This window comes from Chanodichthys erythropterus, chromosome 5, assembly GCF_024489055.1.
Source record: "Chanodichthys erythropterus isolate Z2021 chromosome 5, ASM2448905v1, whole genome shotgun sequence".
In the NCBI taxonomy this organism is placed as follows: Eukaryota; Metazoa; Chordata; class Actinopteri; order Cypriniformes; family Xenocyprididae; genus Chanodichthys; species Chanodichthys erythropterus.
The window spans coordinates 9,836,278-9,850,850 of record NC_090225.1 but is presented as its reverse complement, the minus strand read 5'-3'; the positions used below and the strand labels follow the sequence as shown (position 1 = coordinate 9,850,850).

Below are 14,573 nucleotides of genomic sequence, written 5' to 3'. Positions count from 1 at the left end.
ATTGAATAAGAAATGCAGGGAAAGACTTGAATTTATCTATTGAGAAGTGATTGCGTTATAAGAAGTTGCTGTTATAATATAAATATATATATATATATACTGTTCAAACGTTTGGGGTCAGTAAGATTTTTTTTGAAAGAATTAATACTTTCATTCAGCAAGGTTGCTTTAAATTGGTCAAAAAGTGACCATAAAGATTAAAAAAAAAAAAAATTAAATGCTGTTCCTTTGAACTTTCTACACATCTGAGAATCCTGATCCTGCTTCGCAGTTTTTCGACACAAAAAAAAATTTAAATAATCAGCTCAAATGTTTTAAACATTGATGATAATAAGTAGTTTTGTAAGCAGCAAATCAGCAAATTAGATTGATTTCTGAAGGATCACTAATGACTGGAGTAATGATGCTGAAAATTCAGCTTTGCCATCACAGGAATAAATTTAATGTATTCATATTCAAATAGAAAACAGTTATTTTAAATTATATGAAGATTTCACTATATTTTAGTGTATTTTTACTGCATGCAGCCTTGGTGAACATAAGAAACCTCATTCTAAAACACTAAAAATCTTATCAACCTCAACCTTTGTACGGTAGTGTACCTGAATGGGACAGGTGATTGGAGCAAAGGAGCTGAAGAGGAGGAACAAGTGATTACCTTTTTAGAAAGAGTTACAAAGACAAGGACCAGGACATGAATGTCTATTTAGTAAAAGGGCCCATTTTGATTTCATTTTGACTTTAAAAGTTTTATCCAACTTTATTTATAGCATTCGGTTGTTTCACTTTTACTTCTTCAATTTTTACCTGCACTTCACATTTTTATCTAATCTTCAGTGCAGTGTTCAATGTGCTTTGTTTATTTGCCTGTCATTAAGTTTTGTGGTTTTGCAGTATGTAAAGCTTTTCCTGTACTTTTGTGTTAAGGATTGTTTCTCCCTTTCATCAGGAATCTCTGTCAGAAGTGGAGGAGAAATACAAGAAGGCCATGGTATCCAACGCCCAGCTGGACAATGAAAAGTCAAACCTCATCTACCAAGTGGATACACTCAAAGACGTTTTAGAGGAGATGGAAGAGCAAATGTCAGAGCTGCGCAGGGAAACAGAGGAGAAATCAAAGGTGCTTATGCTTAATTTGTCATTTCTAGAAAACTGTTTTGATCAATTTGGCAATGATTAATTAGAAAGGCTGTGTTAATGGCCACTATTGTATGCAGAGACCCAACAGACGAAAAATGCCATATGTTGTCAGAGGTTTTTAGCAATTTTTGATATATTTATTAGATGTTGGAACACTAAACACAAGCTTTGGCTGATTATATGTGAATGTATTTTTTTCTTTTGATTGATAGGAGTTAGAGCGACAGAAGCACACATGTTCAGTCCTACAGCACAAACAAGAGGAGATGAAGGAGGGCATCCGCCAGCGAGATGAGCTCATCGAGGTAGAGACCAGAACAGAAATGGTTTATCGACCATAAATTAAGTTGAAAGTATCAAAAAAAAAAAATCTGCATTAGACTAAGTGTTTCAAAGCTTTTGTGGAATAATCAAGTTATAGATGATTTGGATTCTTTTTGAGTGAAAGTGTTGTTCTTAATGTCCTTCATAGATGAAATAGGAAGGTTTAGATTCTCTATATATCATTCACTCTCCTCCATAGAGATCCTCCTGTTTTCTTCTTTCATATGTTCCGTCTCATCACTGCTTTGTTGTCTATTTTCTGTCCTCTTTTTTTTTTTTTTCCTCCTCTGCTTTAATAAACACAACTCCAGGAGAACCAGAAATTTCAGCAAAAGCTAGATACCCTCACAAGAGAGGTGTTTGACCTGCAGGAAACTGTTAACTGGAAGGACAAAAAGATTGCGGTAGGACGGTTTAGGAGATGCTGTTTGGATGGATATAAAAAATATGATTTATGAAAAGTGTATGTACGCATAACAATTTACACAAATTAACAATTGATTGGCAGTTTCAATAGTTGTAAATGCATGGTGCTGCCCCCTGCTGGTATCTCATGAGCCTCAGCTACCAGAAGTGTTGGGCACCACAAGGCAGAGTTGAAAAGGAAGATAATGCATGAAAATTGATTAAATCCGGACTTAACATGTTTGAAGAAGATAGGCTAGTTTTACTTTTTATATACTCACCTTTGCATGAAATCCAAGAATTGCTGAAGATGATTGAAAGAAAAGCACAGGCAACACTATACAGACTAATAACCTCAATCCTTCACTTCCTGTACTAGTCATCTGTCAGCATGGTCTATTTTCATCCTACCATCTGTGACTAAAGCTAGGGCTGGGCAATAATTGAAACATTTGTGATGGGTTAATCAATGTCATTTTTTTTTTTTTTTTTACATTTACTCATTTTGCAGACACTTTTATCCAAAGACTTACAAATGAGGAATACAACAAATGATTCATTAAGGAGGCAATTACACAAGTGCCAGCAATACAAAGTTGGCGAACTAGTCAACTGACAATAAGAATTTTGACCAATTAATACTATTAGTTTAACAGTTTAAAAAGTCATTTAAGCAATTTTTAAGTAATTTAATATTTTAAAAAGTTTGCTGCATGGTTAAAAAATACGCTACACACATGAAATTTAGTTTTTGAGAGGGAAAAAAAAAAACAGACCAATCGCATTTTATTATTACATTAAGAAATAATGAAAAATACTGGTAAATAAAATGAAATGTTTACACACACTATAAACATAGGTATATCCTATTTTAGTTCCCCTCACTCCACACCAAATTCTTTAAATTTAACAGTATTCTAAACAAAACAAGAAGGAAAAAATATAAGTAGTTCTATAAACATCAATCCAAAACTAATTCCTTTTAAGCGAAACTGAAACAGAAACATTGGTCAGAAGAGTATGTGTATATTTTATTTTTAGCTATATTGCCCAGCCCTAACTGAAGGCAGTGTTCATTGCGTGTGTTTGCTGCTGTCTCTTTGTCTACTGTTTTCTTCACTCCTCTCTCTTTTCCTGCCCTGCGTGTGGCCAGGCGTTAGAGAGACAGAAAGAATACTTTGATTGCATTAGGAATGAGAGAGATGAGCTCAGGGATGAGCTAGCTGACCTCAAGGGGAAAAGCCGAATGGGAGAGGTACGTCCTTTAAAAAAGGAAAGCTTGACATCAGCACTGTATAACAACAATAAACAGATTGTTTGAATGCCAAGTATTTGGCTTGTTGCTTATCTCCTTTCATTTGGTTTGTATCTGTTTGATCTGCGTTTCATAGGACATGTACACTGCAAAGATTGTGCATGACATTCAGTGTTAAAATAGTCAGTTTTAATTATGTTTAGCTATTTTATCTTTTTTTCCCCCACTGAGCCCATCACAGTACACTATGTGATTGCTTTCTCTATAAAGGACACATGCAGTTATTTTAATATCCTAAAAAAGGTATCATATGTAATTATGCAACAATCGTACTGCAGTGTGTACATGGCCATTGTCCATTAAAAACAGCTCTTATACTCTCATGCTGTCCTTTCCTTCTCTCACAGAAACACGGGCTGGTCATCATACCCGAGGACACGCCCAATGGAGACGTCAGCCACGAGTCCCCTACCTCAGGCATCACTGTGGTAAAACAAGAGGTAGCACAGGTGCTAGAGTCAGCAGGAGACGGACCTTTGGGTGAGTCTCCGAATACACTGTCAACTATATTTAGTTTGAAACAATGGCATGATAAAGCTTAATTCCTGTCTTCATACCCCAGATGTAAGACTACGGAAGCTTGCAGAAGAAAAGGATGAACTTTTGTCCCAGGTATGATTGTACATGAAATTATTTAAAATGGATTATTGGCATAGATGAGTTGAAGTAACACATCTGCACTCTTTTAGATCAGAAAACTGAAGATGCACCTGGAGGAGGAACGACAAAAACACTCAAAGATCGACAGCGTTTTCACAGAAGGAGAGCGAATGGAGAATGGCACTGACCTGCATTTCATCGAGATGCAGAGTATGACCTCTGACGCTACACACAAACACACTGAAGTCTGCATTACCAGCTTCACACGTACCTTTACATGCTTTAACACACTGTCTGTTCCCTGTAGGGGATGCCAATAGGCAGATAAGTGAATACAAATTCAAGCTCTCAAAGGCAGAACAGGAAATGGCCACGATGGAACAAAATGTGAGTTTGTAATTAGAGCAAAATAATTTTCAAATATCAATTATTAATAATTAAAATGATTTTAATCATACAACAAATGTTTTAAATGGATAACTGTTGTTAAAATTAAAAATAATTGAATGTTGGCTTAACTTTATTTTTTTGTACGTCTTGCAGGTAAACAGACTTGAAGGACAGGTGTCCAGATATAAAGCTTCAGCAGATAATGCAGAAAAGATAGAAGATGAACTGAAAGCAGAGAAAAGGAAACTTCAGAGGGAGGTATGAACCCAACACTGAAGAAATCTGCTATTCAAACATCTCTGCTACTGATCTATATGCATGTGACGCATTTGGGGTTCTCACAATTGTAAACCGAAGTTTTAAACCTCCTGGGAAAAAAAAACAAAAAACCTGACATTCAAATGTCAAATCCAAGCATAGAGAAAGCAAACTCTTGGTCAAATTTGCAGTCACAGTCAAGAGTTAACCTCACACATCTCTTTTTCCATTTGTAGCTGCGTACTGCCCTGGATAAGATCGAAGAAATGGAAATGACCAACAACCATCTTGTAAAGCGGCTGGAGAAGATGAAAGCAAACAGAAACGCTCTTCTGTCCCAGCAGTGAAGAGAGACTCTCCAACACCTTTCAATAGGACACCAAAAAGAAATCTGCAGGCCCTTTAACCTTGTTTCCTTGCCTCTCGTGGTAAAATACAGATTTACACCTTACTAAGGCAACACCGTCAGGGAGGGAACATCTAAACCTTTTGTGCTTTCTTCTCTGAACCTGAGAATATTGTTGGTTTTGTTGTTTTTAAAAGCTTTGTACATCACGGTAGCTGATGAGGTTTCATTGCTCGGACTGGGTACTTTTTCCCCCTCCTTTTTTTTAAGATGCACGAGAATAAAAGCGCTTTTTAAACTGTAAATCGACACGACCGCAGGGCCCTCGACATCCATGCTTACACAGCAATGTGCCTTCACAGGGGGGACGAGGGTCATATGCATTATAACACTATACAGGAAAACAGTATATTTCTACCGGTACAAAAAAAACATTGTGTTTAATAAATGGTACAGCCATGAGTTGAACGTTATAGGAAAATCAATCATTTCTGCTATGGTTTCAATTAAGTGTTTGTTTTTTCAAATATTTAAAATATTTCTTGAAAATAAATGTGTAAATGAATGCAGTATGAATGGGTGGGTGATTCATGAATCGTTTGCAGGGCACATTGACTTTTGTTAGGTTTTTTGAAGTGCTTTGTCACAATGGACTACATCAATTTTTACACTAAATGCAACGACTTTAACTCCCAGTATGAGACCGACGTTTCTGCTGTGACATTGTGAGATTACAGATTCATGTACCAAATGCCACTCAATGCCTTTCACGACGCTGTTGTATTCAGGTTTGGTGCAACTTTTTAATCACACTAGAAACAAATTGTCTTGACACTTCACAAACACAGTGATTGTGACTAAAGCAACTGCAGAGTATACTGTAAATAAATTACACAATTTACAAACTGACCTCTCTTTCTGTGATTATTTTTGGAGTTTTTAAAGGTGGTGTGTAATTTGTACACCTCAGAATTGCAGTATGTTTGAAATGGCCTAACATAACAGCATTGCCACATGCATTTAAAAACACATGTAATGATAAACATTTCAAACAGTACCGTTTTATTTACATTTTAATTGTTTGACAATGCTAATTTTTGCCATTCAATTTGGTGCCGTTAGTGGTGTACAAAATTACATACTTTCAACATGATTTTGTGAATTGTTGATTTCTGGTTTATATTTTTGCTTTAATTATCCAAGTAGCTTTGGATGAAAGCATCTGCACAATGCGATGTGATTTTAAAAAAAGAAGTGCATTATGGAAATCAGTCAGTTCACAATAATAAAAACCGTTGTTTAATATTTCAAAATAGTTTTTTTTTATTATACATCTGCAGTACAAATGTCTATAAATCCTCAGTTTAATGTTTGCTGGTCATCTGAAATAATGTGACAGACAGAATGTGTATTGTGGTCTCTGTCATTTTGGGTTTGTCAGCTGACCAATAAAAAGCGCAGCAGAAGCAGCCATTTCTGATAGCTGCAACTATTACACAGAACAACAATGTGCTGAACTTCAGCATCTTTCAAACACTTTGTAGAGTTCAGGCAGGCTGGCGATCTGGAGAACGCTGCCATCTTCACTGAAGTGTTTCGGAGGACTGAAGAGAGAGCGGAGAGCTTTGAAAAGCACATGCTCCACCTTCCACTGCCAGCTCATCTCTGCGTCCTACAAATAATTAACATTAAAGGATTAGTTCACCCAAAAATGAAAATTGTCATTACTCATCCTCATGTCGTTCCAAACCGAGTAAGACTTATCTTCAGAACACAAATGAAGATCTCTTTGATGAAATCTGAGAGCTTTCTGTCCCTCCATAGACAGCTACGCAACTGACACTTTGACGCTTCCAAATGTTCATAAAGAGATCTTAAAACTAATCGATATGAATTGAGTGCTTTAGTCCAAATTTCCTGAAGAGACTCCATCACTTTTTATGATGAACAGATTGAATTTAGGCTTTTATTCACATAAAAACATTGATCAAAAAGGTCTTACGGGATTGGAACAAACTGAGGGTGAGTAATTAATGACAGAATTTTCATTTTGGGGTGAACTAACCCTTTAATTCTTACACATTTTGGATTCAGTCAACTGTTCTAATCAAAAATCATTGACATAAACCTTAAAAAAAAACAGAATGCATCAAGTTTAGAACAGCATGTTATTATATTTCTCTTGCAGTTTGTGCAATAAATTTCATATTTGTGTGTAACATGAGCACTACCTGTGGCTCTTCTGCATCCGGCTCCAGTGTGTAGCGTTTTCTTACGGAATAGAAGTGACTGCATTCTATGCTGAAGTCATGGAAACAGTCCTTTTCTCGATCCCAGTTCACCTGCATCAGTCATTTTATCATTTTATTTTTTATTATAATGCCTATTTTATGTACAAAACCCAATAAACTACAGGTTCCATGAAATGCCGACCTCAGTGGCTAAACGTAGAATGAACATCGGAAGACCCTCCATGGCAGGAGTGTAATTATCAAGCAGCATTGGCAGACCAGTCAGGTTCCCTTCCTGTAAAGAAATGCAAGCGTTCTTAACAGTTATAAAGCACCATAAAGTTTAATTTAATAACTTGTCTCATCATATTGCTGTTGCTGACATTTTGTGAAAGCAATAAGCCACTAGAGTCTGCATTACAGAGATTTTACCATGGTTTAAGGGGATCCGGCATTTGTATATAGGAAAGCGCCGTAAAATAAATACAGAGCCTTATGAGCTTCAGTTATATATATAATTGATTATAGGAGTAGAATGTGTCACTTACTCCATCTATTTCCAGGGAAAAGTACTCTTCCAGCATTTCTGTTTTCTGCTTAAGGAAATCCACAATATACTGGGCCAGTCCTTCTTTTGGTCCGTCCTCATCCGTCCATCCGCTCTCCTCTGAATCTAGAGCCAACATGGCCAAATCATAGAGCGGAGCTGGATTCTGAAGGAACACAATTTTAGTTTTAATCTGTCAAATGTAACAATTTATTAAAAATGATTACTTTAAATAGCATGTGTAACAAAAATAAAATGAATGCAATAACAAACCGACAATCGAAGGACTCCAAAGTTACCAAAATCATAGATCAAAATTTGATAAAACAGCTCCTGACTGCAGACAACGAGAGAGAAATGTATGTTTGTCAACAAATATATTATAAAACTTACTAGAAAATAATGGAATATATATTAAAAAATACCATTAACTATGAGAGTACAGTCATGAATGAATTGACGTCAGTAACTGATCTGGTTATAACCTGAGTTTGGTTGTATTGAGCAGGTAGAGTTTCGTCTGGTGCTGCACTAGAGTCCATTGAGGACTGACTGAACCCACAAATGAGTGATTCTGGAGCAGCTCCTGTAAACCTGTAGAGCGCAAAACACATTCTGAACACACACACTAATGTATTGTTTATTTTTTTAAAGAAATTAATACTTTTATTCTGCAAGGATGTATTTAAAGGATCAACAGTGACAGTAAAGACATTTATAATATTGTTAAAATAGTCTAGGGAGATTTTAATAAACTAATTTCAGTCACTTCTATTTCTTAAATCAGATATTGTTTGACCTTTGTGAGTTTGCTGCTCGATTTCCTCACGAAGCTCCTTTATGCTGGTCAGTTTAATGACGCGTCTCCTGGGAAGACAGGCGGCTGTCAAATCCTCCTTCACCTCCTCAACATGAGGCCTTTTCCTGAAAGACGGAACAGACAACAGGTTGATCCCATGACTACAGAGAGTACATATTGGAAAAGAAAGTAATGTGAGTAGAGAGGTTTGTGTCTTGGGCTTCTATCTCACCATAGACATTTTGCACAAGATGTCAAAATAAAGATATTCTTCTCAAAACAGAGTGCATGGACCCTTTTCACAGGCTATGATACATATCCACAGTTATTAACATTTAAGTCTAGCAAAGATTTTTCACATTTTCATTTAAAATGCAATAAAAACAAAATATAAATGCTTCACACACCCAAATCTAGTTCGGTTCAACTAGAAAAACAGTAGAAATCAGACACACCACTCACTCAGACTTGCTTGATAGCTAATTACTTTTTATTATTTGCAACATTTCGGTCTTGGCATTAAATTACAGAAAACTAGTGAACGTTACTGTTTGTGTGTTTCTAATACAACGGCCTCCGGAAAGTTTGACATCTTTCTTTCTTCTGACCAATGTAATCTATCTCTTGATATTTTTTCCTCTTTTGTAAAGCCATAGAAATGCTATTGTGGATTTTTTTTATTTGTTCCTGAAAGCAAAAATTATGTTTGTTGTAGTTTCCACTCTAGAAGTTTACCCAACTATGACGAATTCCACTTCTGAGAACCTCGGAAATGTAAAAAGGGTCCTTTTTGAAAACTTACCCCATACAGTGTGTCAATATGCTCTGCTATGTGTTAAACATACTGGATCTTTATGACAACTTGCCCCGGTCTTCTCTACTATAATAACAAGTCATAAACTCCATAACAGCCCGTTTTCTGAATTTCACCTTGGTGGTGCTTCATCAGTGGGAGGTTGAATGTCTGTCGGTGAATCCTCTGAGCCACATGGCTCCAGATCATCAACAGCATTCAGCAGCTCTGTGTCGTCTGGTTCGGCAGTGGGGGGGCTGGAAGGTTTATCTGACTTGCACTGCCCGGTAGACGAAGAGGTTGACGGCTGGAGAAACGCATCCAGCTTCTGGGCTTTGCTGTCAGTGCGGACCATCTGATGGGCGTATATGCGCTCCTGGGAATCTGCTGAGGAACTGGAGGCTTTTGCCACGCTGGCGGATGCTGAAAGTCCTGGAAGCAGAGTCTAAAGAACATGCACATCCGTCAAGTGTTGGTCAAGTAGACAATATAATATATTTACTCATGTAATTGAAGGTTCACCTGTGTGAAGTATGTGCGTGAAGAGTTAGAGCCAAGCAGTTTACTCTCAATGTGTTTCTGAATGCTCTCGATGATGCTGTCCTCATGCAGGAAGTGCACCTCGTGCTTGGTGGGGTGAACATTCACGTCAATGTTTTGAGGAGCAATCTCTAAACTTCAGAACGAGCAATTGTGAAGTATTAGTAAAACATTTAAGATTTGTTTTAAAGCAGAATGCAGGTTATATTCAAATATTCTGTGTGACTTACACTATCGTTTTAATGTTTGGAAAAGAAGTCTCTTCTGCACACCAAGGCTGCATTTATTTGATCAAAAAAATCAGTAAAAAATAAATATTATAAAATATTATTGCAATTAAAAATAATTTTTTTCTATTTCAATATATTTAAAATGTAATTTATTCCTGTGATGATAAAGCTGAATTTTCAGCATAATTTCTCCAGTCTTCAGTGTCACATGATCCTTCAGAAATCATTCTAATATGCTGATTTGCTGCTCAAGAAACATTTCTTATTATTATCAATGTTGAAAATGTGTGCTGCTTAATATTTTGGTGGAAAGTAAACTTTTTTTTCATAAAGTTCATCTGAAGAACAGCATTTATTGAAACAGAATTTTTTGTATTTTTGATAGATTTTATCCATCTTTGCTAAATAAAAGTATTCATTTCTTACGGACCCCCAATTAAAGTAAAAAATCGTACGGACCCCAAACATTTGAATGCTTTCAATATGTGATTTACCTAAGATAAAGAAAAGGATGAGTGTTTTTGGGAAGGTAAGCAGTGTAGACAGTCTCAATAGCTTTCTTCAAGGCAGCAGACTCCACCAAGCGATCTAGAAGACAAAAAAGTCAGAATTATGAAGGTCTTGTATTCAAATGATACCATATATAGCATGTAAAAACTGAGCTAGAAACAAACTCATAAGACGTACGGTTGATAAAAAGGATAAGGACGCATTTCTTGACAGAGTAGTTGGCATTGGAGATGTAGCCCTTCATTGTAAAAGCGAGTTTCTGATCCTCACACTCAACTTCAATCAGCTCCCTGAAACACACACATAAATGCTGCTTTACTCCATGATTTACCATCAACTCAATGTATCCTTTAGTTAAAATGAGGTTGAAATGTTCATAATCCAGGAAAATGATCAAATAAAAGTACCTGCTAACAGCTACACCAAACACCACACGAATGTTGTCCAGCACAGAGGCGTTCAGAAGGGTCTTCACATCTGCAACCATCTCACCTTGCTAGATAGAGGATATGTTTGTTTGTTTATAATTTATTTAATTTCAGTTAACATTTATTTAAATTAAAGTAAATGTATGTTGTGTGTGTGTATATTAGTGCTGTCAATAGATTACAATTTCAGTAACACTTTAGTATAGGGAACACATATTCACTATTAACTGACTTTTTCTTCAATAAACTCCTAATTTACTGTTTATTAATGGTAAGATAGTTGTTCAATTTAGGTATTGGGTAGGACTATAAATGTAGAATAAGGTCATGCAGAATAACGCATTAAAATGAAAAAAGTACTAATAAACAGCCAATATTTTAGTAATATGCATGCTAATAAGCCACCAGTTAAAATACACTAAAATAAAGAGTTACCACAATTTTTAATTGCACCTTTCTTATCATGAAATCAAGCAAACACCAGTTATCTTGTTTAACACGTTCATTGTATCATTGTTTACTATGTCCAGCAAAGTAAACAATCCAATTGAAGGGGGAAAACTGTATTTTCTTTTTTCAATTTAAAATTTAAGTGTCTTTCCAAAAAAGGACACTTGGATACTCCAAAAGGACACCAAATAACCAAATGATATAGAGTCCATTTAATTCATATGCACACCAAATCACCCATGAAAAAAAAAACCATTTCAGAACAAACTTTTCAGAATTCTGAACTGTGTGACATAAATTACATTAATGACGCAATTTCAAGTGTTTCACTATTTTATATGCATTATTTGCGTTCAATTATTTTGAATTAATCGCATGCCTTAATGATGACAGCCCTAGTATATATATTTTGGACTGCCAAGAAATGAGTATTTTACCTTCTTTACAGCAAAACTTTTCCCAGAGTTGTGAATGGCATATCTGTATGACAGGAAATACATACAGGTTGGCATGGACAATTATTCAGGATCTCACAGCAGAACAAAAACCTTCTAGATCTCATGAACACACCTGCTCACAACCTCAATGATTCTAGAATATTCCTCACTGGCACTTTTCAGGGCTTTCCGTCGGGTGGACACATTATAGAACAGATCCTCTACCTGGACGAAAAAAGGGAAATGATTATTTGTGGAATTTTGGGCATAAAAAAAAAAAGCTAGCCTTTTCTTTCAGGTAAACCTACAGAAATCAACGTCCCCTGGTTTCCAGCGCAAGGTTTGGGTGGAGATTTTAGCTTCCCATCACTGTAACTGGCCCTGTAAACAAAACAAAAGTACCACTTTATAAAAGAAACACAATAAAATAATTGAGCTGTAGTGTATTTACGCTACATTCTGTGTGTCTGGTTAAATATAAACAGTTATATAATTTTACAATAATATATATAATGCATAAAATTAAAAAATGACCTGTAGGCACATTTTGCATCAGCTGTTTTTGTGGTGATTGTGACATGAGCTACATGACTTATACTGGCGAGAGCCTATAAAAAAAGAAGAGAGTTGATTTAGCAGAGTTGATCAGTAAACGCACAGTGATCAGATGAAGTGGTGCGTACCTCGCCTCTGAATCCATATGTTGCGATCGATGCCAAGTCCTCAAAAGACTGAAGCTTGCTGGTCGTAAAACGCTCACAAACTATTTCCATATCATCTTTCTGTGAAACATAAAAATGCAACAAGCTCAAAACAAACAAAAAAATTGCTATTTCAAAAATGTCTATTGATGTGTGCAGTAAAAAAGTGACTTACCCTGATGCCAGTGCCATTGTCCTGAATGAGGATGAGCTTCAATCCGCCTTCTTTCACTGTTATCTGGATATTTGTGGCCTTTGCATCCAAACTGAGGAGTCATAACAAATATTAGCATCTCATATTGTATCACATGAGATTGTTGACATATTAGGGTCATTTTGCACAACAGGTGCCATTTGTAAGATTTTACAATAAACATGAGTGTTTATTAGCGATATATAAAAGTGTCACCAGTTATTAATAATCAATAAAGTCGTGCCAGATAATCATGAACAACAAGTTGACAGCAGTCATAATAAGTAATCAATAAAGTGCATGTGTGACTATATTAGTTTTTAGTCAGTACGTATTTATCAGAGGTAAACCTTAGTAACACCAGTTATTAGACATAAACTGATAATATACCATCATGTAGAAGTTATTATAGTGATCAATAAATGTCTCACCAGTTCTCCATCATCTCTTTGATAGCATTGGCAGGCCGCTGGATAATCTCTCCTGCTGCGATGCGGTTCACTACAGTCTCGTCGAGTCTGCGGATGACTCCCGCCATCATGAACTCTCACTCATTCACTAAATGATAAACAAACACGTTTATATGAACTGTCACTCATTCACTACAGAAAATATAAGCTCATTCAAAAGCACGTGAATGTTTGTTTACGACTCGCAGAACTTCTGGCGCGAATGACGAGCGCCCGCCTTCCCGAGTGCTGTGATTGGCTGGTGGAAGAACTATATCCGCCGATGTCATGCCTGAGGGTGAAGTAGACCGAAGCGGTACGTCAAGATTAGCCAGACAAATCAAAATGTAATATTAAACAGTTGTTTTAACCATGCACAATAAGGTGAATATAATGTATAAAGATATCTTTTTAATTTTCCTTTCATTTGTGGTCTCAATAGTAAACCGACTAACACACCGTCATTTGAAAAATCAAATGAAAGGAATTCAAAACAATTGAAGGACCAAATGACAGGGTCATATATTTTTGAAACAATGAATGAGAGGTAGAAGATGACATATAATTTACTGAAAAAATGTGTACTTGTTTTAACTATATTTGTGCGGACCAAATGTCCTCACTTACATTGTGAAATACTTTCAAAACCAACTAAAAAGGCTTATAAATCAACCAAAATAGGTTTTATTTAAATCTAGTGTTTTGCACATGTTTCTGTGACGGGTAGGTTTAGGAGTATGGGTTGGGTCAGGTGATAGAAAATATCATTGACCTGATATAAAAACAATGGAAGTCTATACAATGTCCTCACTAAGATAGCAAAACAAACCTGTGTGTGTGTGTGTGTGTGTGTGTGTGTGTGTGTGTGTGTGTGTGTGTGATGGAGCAGTATTTAAAAGTCTACAATAGTTAATGTCACAGAACTGTACTAAAATATATATATTTAGTAGTCTGTTAAATTGGACAGGTTCTTGTTTATATGACTTAATCACTGTGTTTTTGATGGCATGCCGAATACAGTAATGAAACCTGTTGGATTGACTGTTGAAATTCTGAAGTTGCGTCTGATGTAAATGTTGAGCTGTTGCTTTAATTTATGGTAGCCTTGTGCATGAATTATACAAATGTGGTTTGTAGATTGCTAGTTTTGGTGAGGAAATGTGGTAAACAACTAAATACTGCTCAGTGTCAGCTATTGTCAATCCATGTGGAGAAGGTGCTGATACCTCCATGCATACCACATGTGTGCACTGTAATTTTATAAGATGTGATTCTCCAAAAATGCTGATGTCCCCAAAAATATTTGGATTCTTTTAGATGTCATCAGATTTAGTTATAAATCCAAAGTAAAGCATCTTTGTGTGTTAATTTATCCATTCATTGTTTGCAAAACTGAATGCTTTATGTTGTAGAAACAGAATAACAGTAAATTATTTTATTTAATGTGCATATTTATAATGAAATAAATATGAGTTTTAGTCTGTCAT

The 14,573-nt window shown here is 35.9% G+C and overlaps 2 protein-coding genes across 15 annotated transcripts in view; one reads left to right on the top strand and one right to left on the bottom strand.

Moving 5' to 3' along the window:
• lrrfip2 (leucine rich repeat (in FLII) interacting protein 2) overlaps window positions 1–5,670 on the top strand; it is a 31,150-nt gene extending 25,480 nt beyond the window's left edge. For 5 of the 13 annotated variants that reach the window (XM_067386013.1, XM_067386012.1, XM_067386015.1 and 2 more), the window contains 10 exons: window positions 950–1,120; window positions 1,353–1,445; window positions 1,776–1,868; window positions 3,023–3,124; window positions 3,532–3,664; window positions 3,747–3,796; window positions 3,874–3,994; window positions 4,092–4,171; window positions 4,328–4,432; window positions 4,669–5,669. In XM_067386013.1, coding sequence (XP_067242114.1) covers window positions 950–1,120; window positions 1,353–1,445; window positions 1,776–1,868; window positions 3,023–3,124; window positions 3,532–3,664; window positions 3,747–3,796; window positions 3,874–3,994; window positions 4,092–4,171; window positions 4,328–4,432; window positions 4,669–4,779 — 1,059 coding nt within the window. In that variant the 3' untranslated portion in view covers window positions 4,780–5,669. Of the gene's footprint in view, window positions 1–949; window positions 1,121–1,352; window positions 1,446–1,775; window positions 1,869–3,022; window positions 3,125–3,531; window positions 3,665–3,746; window positions 3,797–3,873; window positions 3,995–4,091; window positions 4,172–4,327; window positions 4,433–4,668 lie in introns of all 13 variants that reach the window. The other 8 variants (XM_067386014.1, XM_067386025.1, XM_067386022.1 and 5 more) reach the window with 5 other exon arrangements.
• Window positions 5,671–6,102: 432 nt separating this feature from the next.
• On the bottom strand, window positions 6,103–13,316 carry mlh1 (mutL homolog 1, colon cancer, nonpolyposis type 2 (E. coli)). 2 transcript variants are annotated; one of them, XM_067386026.1, is made up of 19 exons: window positions 13,069–13,316; window positions 12,620–12,710; window positions 12,427–12,525; window positions 12,278–12,351; window positions 12,052–12,124; window positions 11,877–11,968; window positions 11,744–11,786; window positions 10,836–10,924; window positions 10,606–10,718; window positions 10,413–10,506; window positions 9,671–9,824; window positions 9,286–9,593; window positions 8,356–8,480; window positions 8,042–8,150; window positions 7,830–7,893; window positions 7,558–7,722; window positions 7,212–7,304; window positions 7,010–7,120; window positions 6,103–6,450 (listed from the first exon to the last, which is right to left on the bottom strand). In XM_067386026.1, exons 1-19 carry the CDS (start codon window positions 13,176–13,178, stop codon window positions 6,298–6,300), a joined length of 2,160 nt encoding a protein of 719 aa, XP_067242127.1. In that variant the 5' UTR covers window positions 13,179–13,316; the 3' UTR covers window positions 6,103–6,297. The 2 variants fall into 2 exon arrangements, with proteins under 2 accessions (XP_067242127.1, XP_067242128.1); XM_067386027.1 differs by lacking the exon at window positions 6,103–6,450 and adding an exon at window positions 6,486–6,906.
• Window positions 13,317–14,573: the final 1,257 nt, after the last annotated feature.

Coding starts and splice junctions, on each gene's coding strand:
- mlh1 (XM_067386026.1), bottom strand. CDS start 13,178: ATGATGGCGGGAGTCATCCGCAGACTCGACGAGACTGTAGTGAACCGC. Junction 9,594..9,670: donor CACGCACATACTTCACACAG/GTGAACCTTCAA, acceptor CATGTTCTTTAG/ACTCTGCTTCCAGGACTTTC. Junction 7,894..8,041: donor CTCAATACAACCAAACTCAG/GTTATAACCAGA, acceptor CGTTGTCTGCAG/TCAGGAGCTGTTTTATCAAA.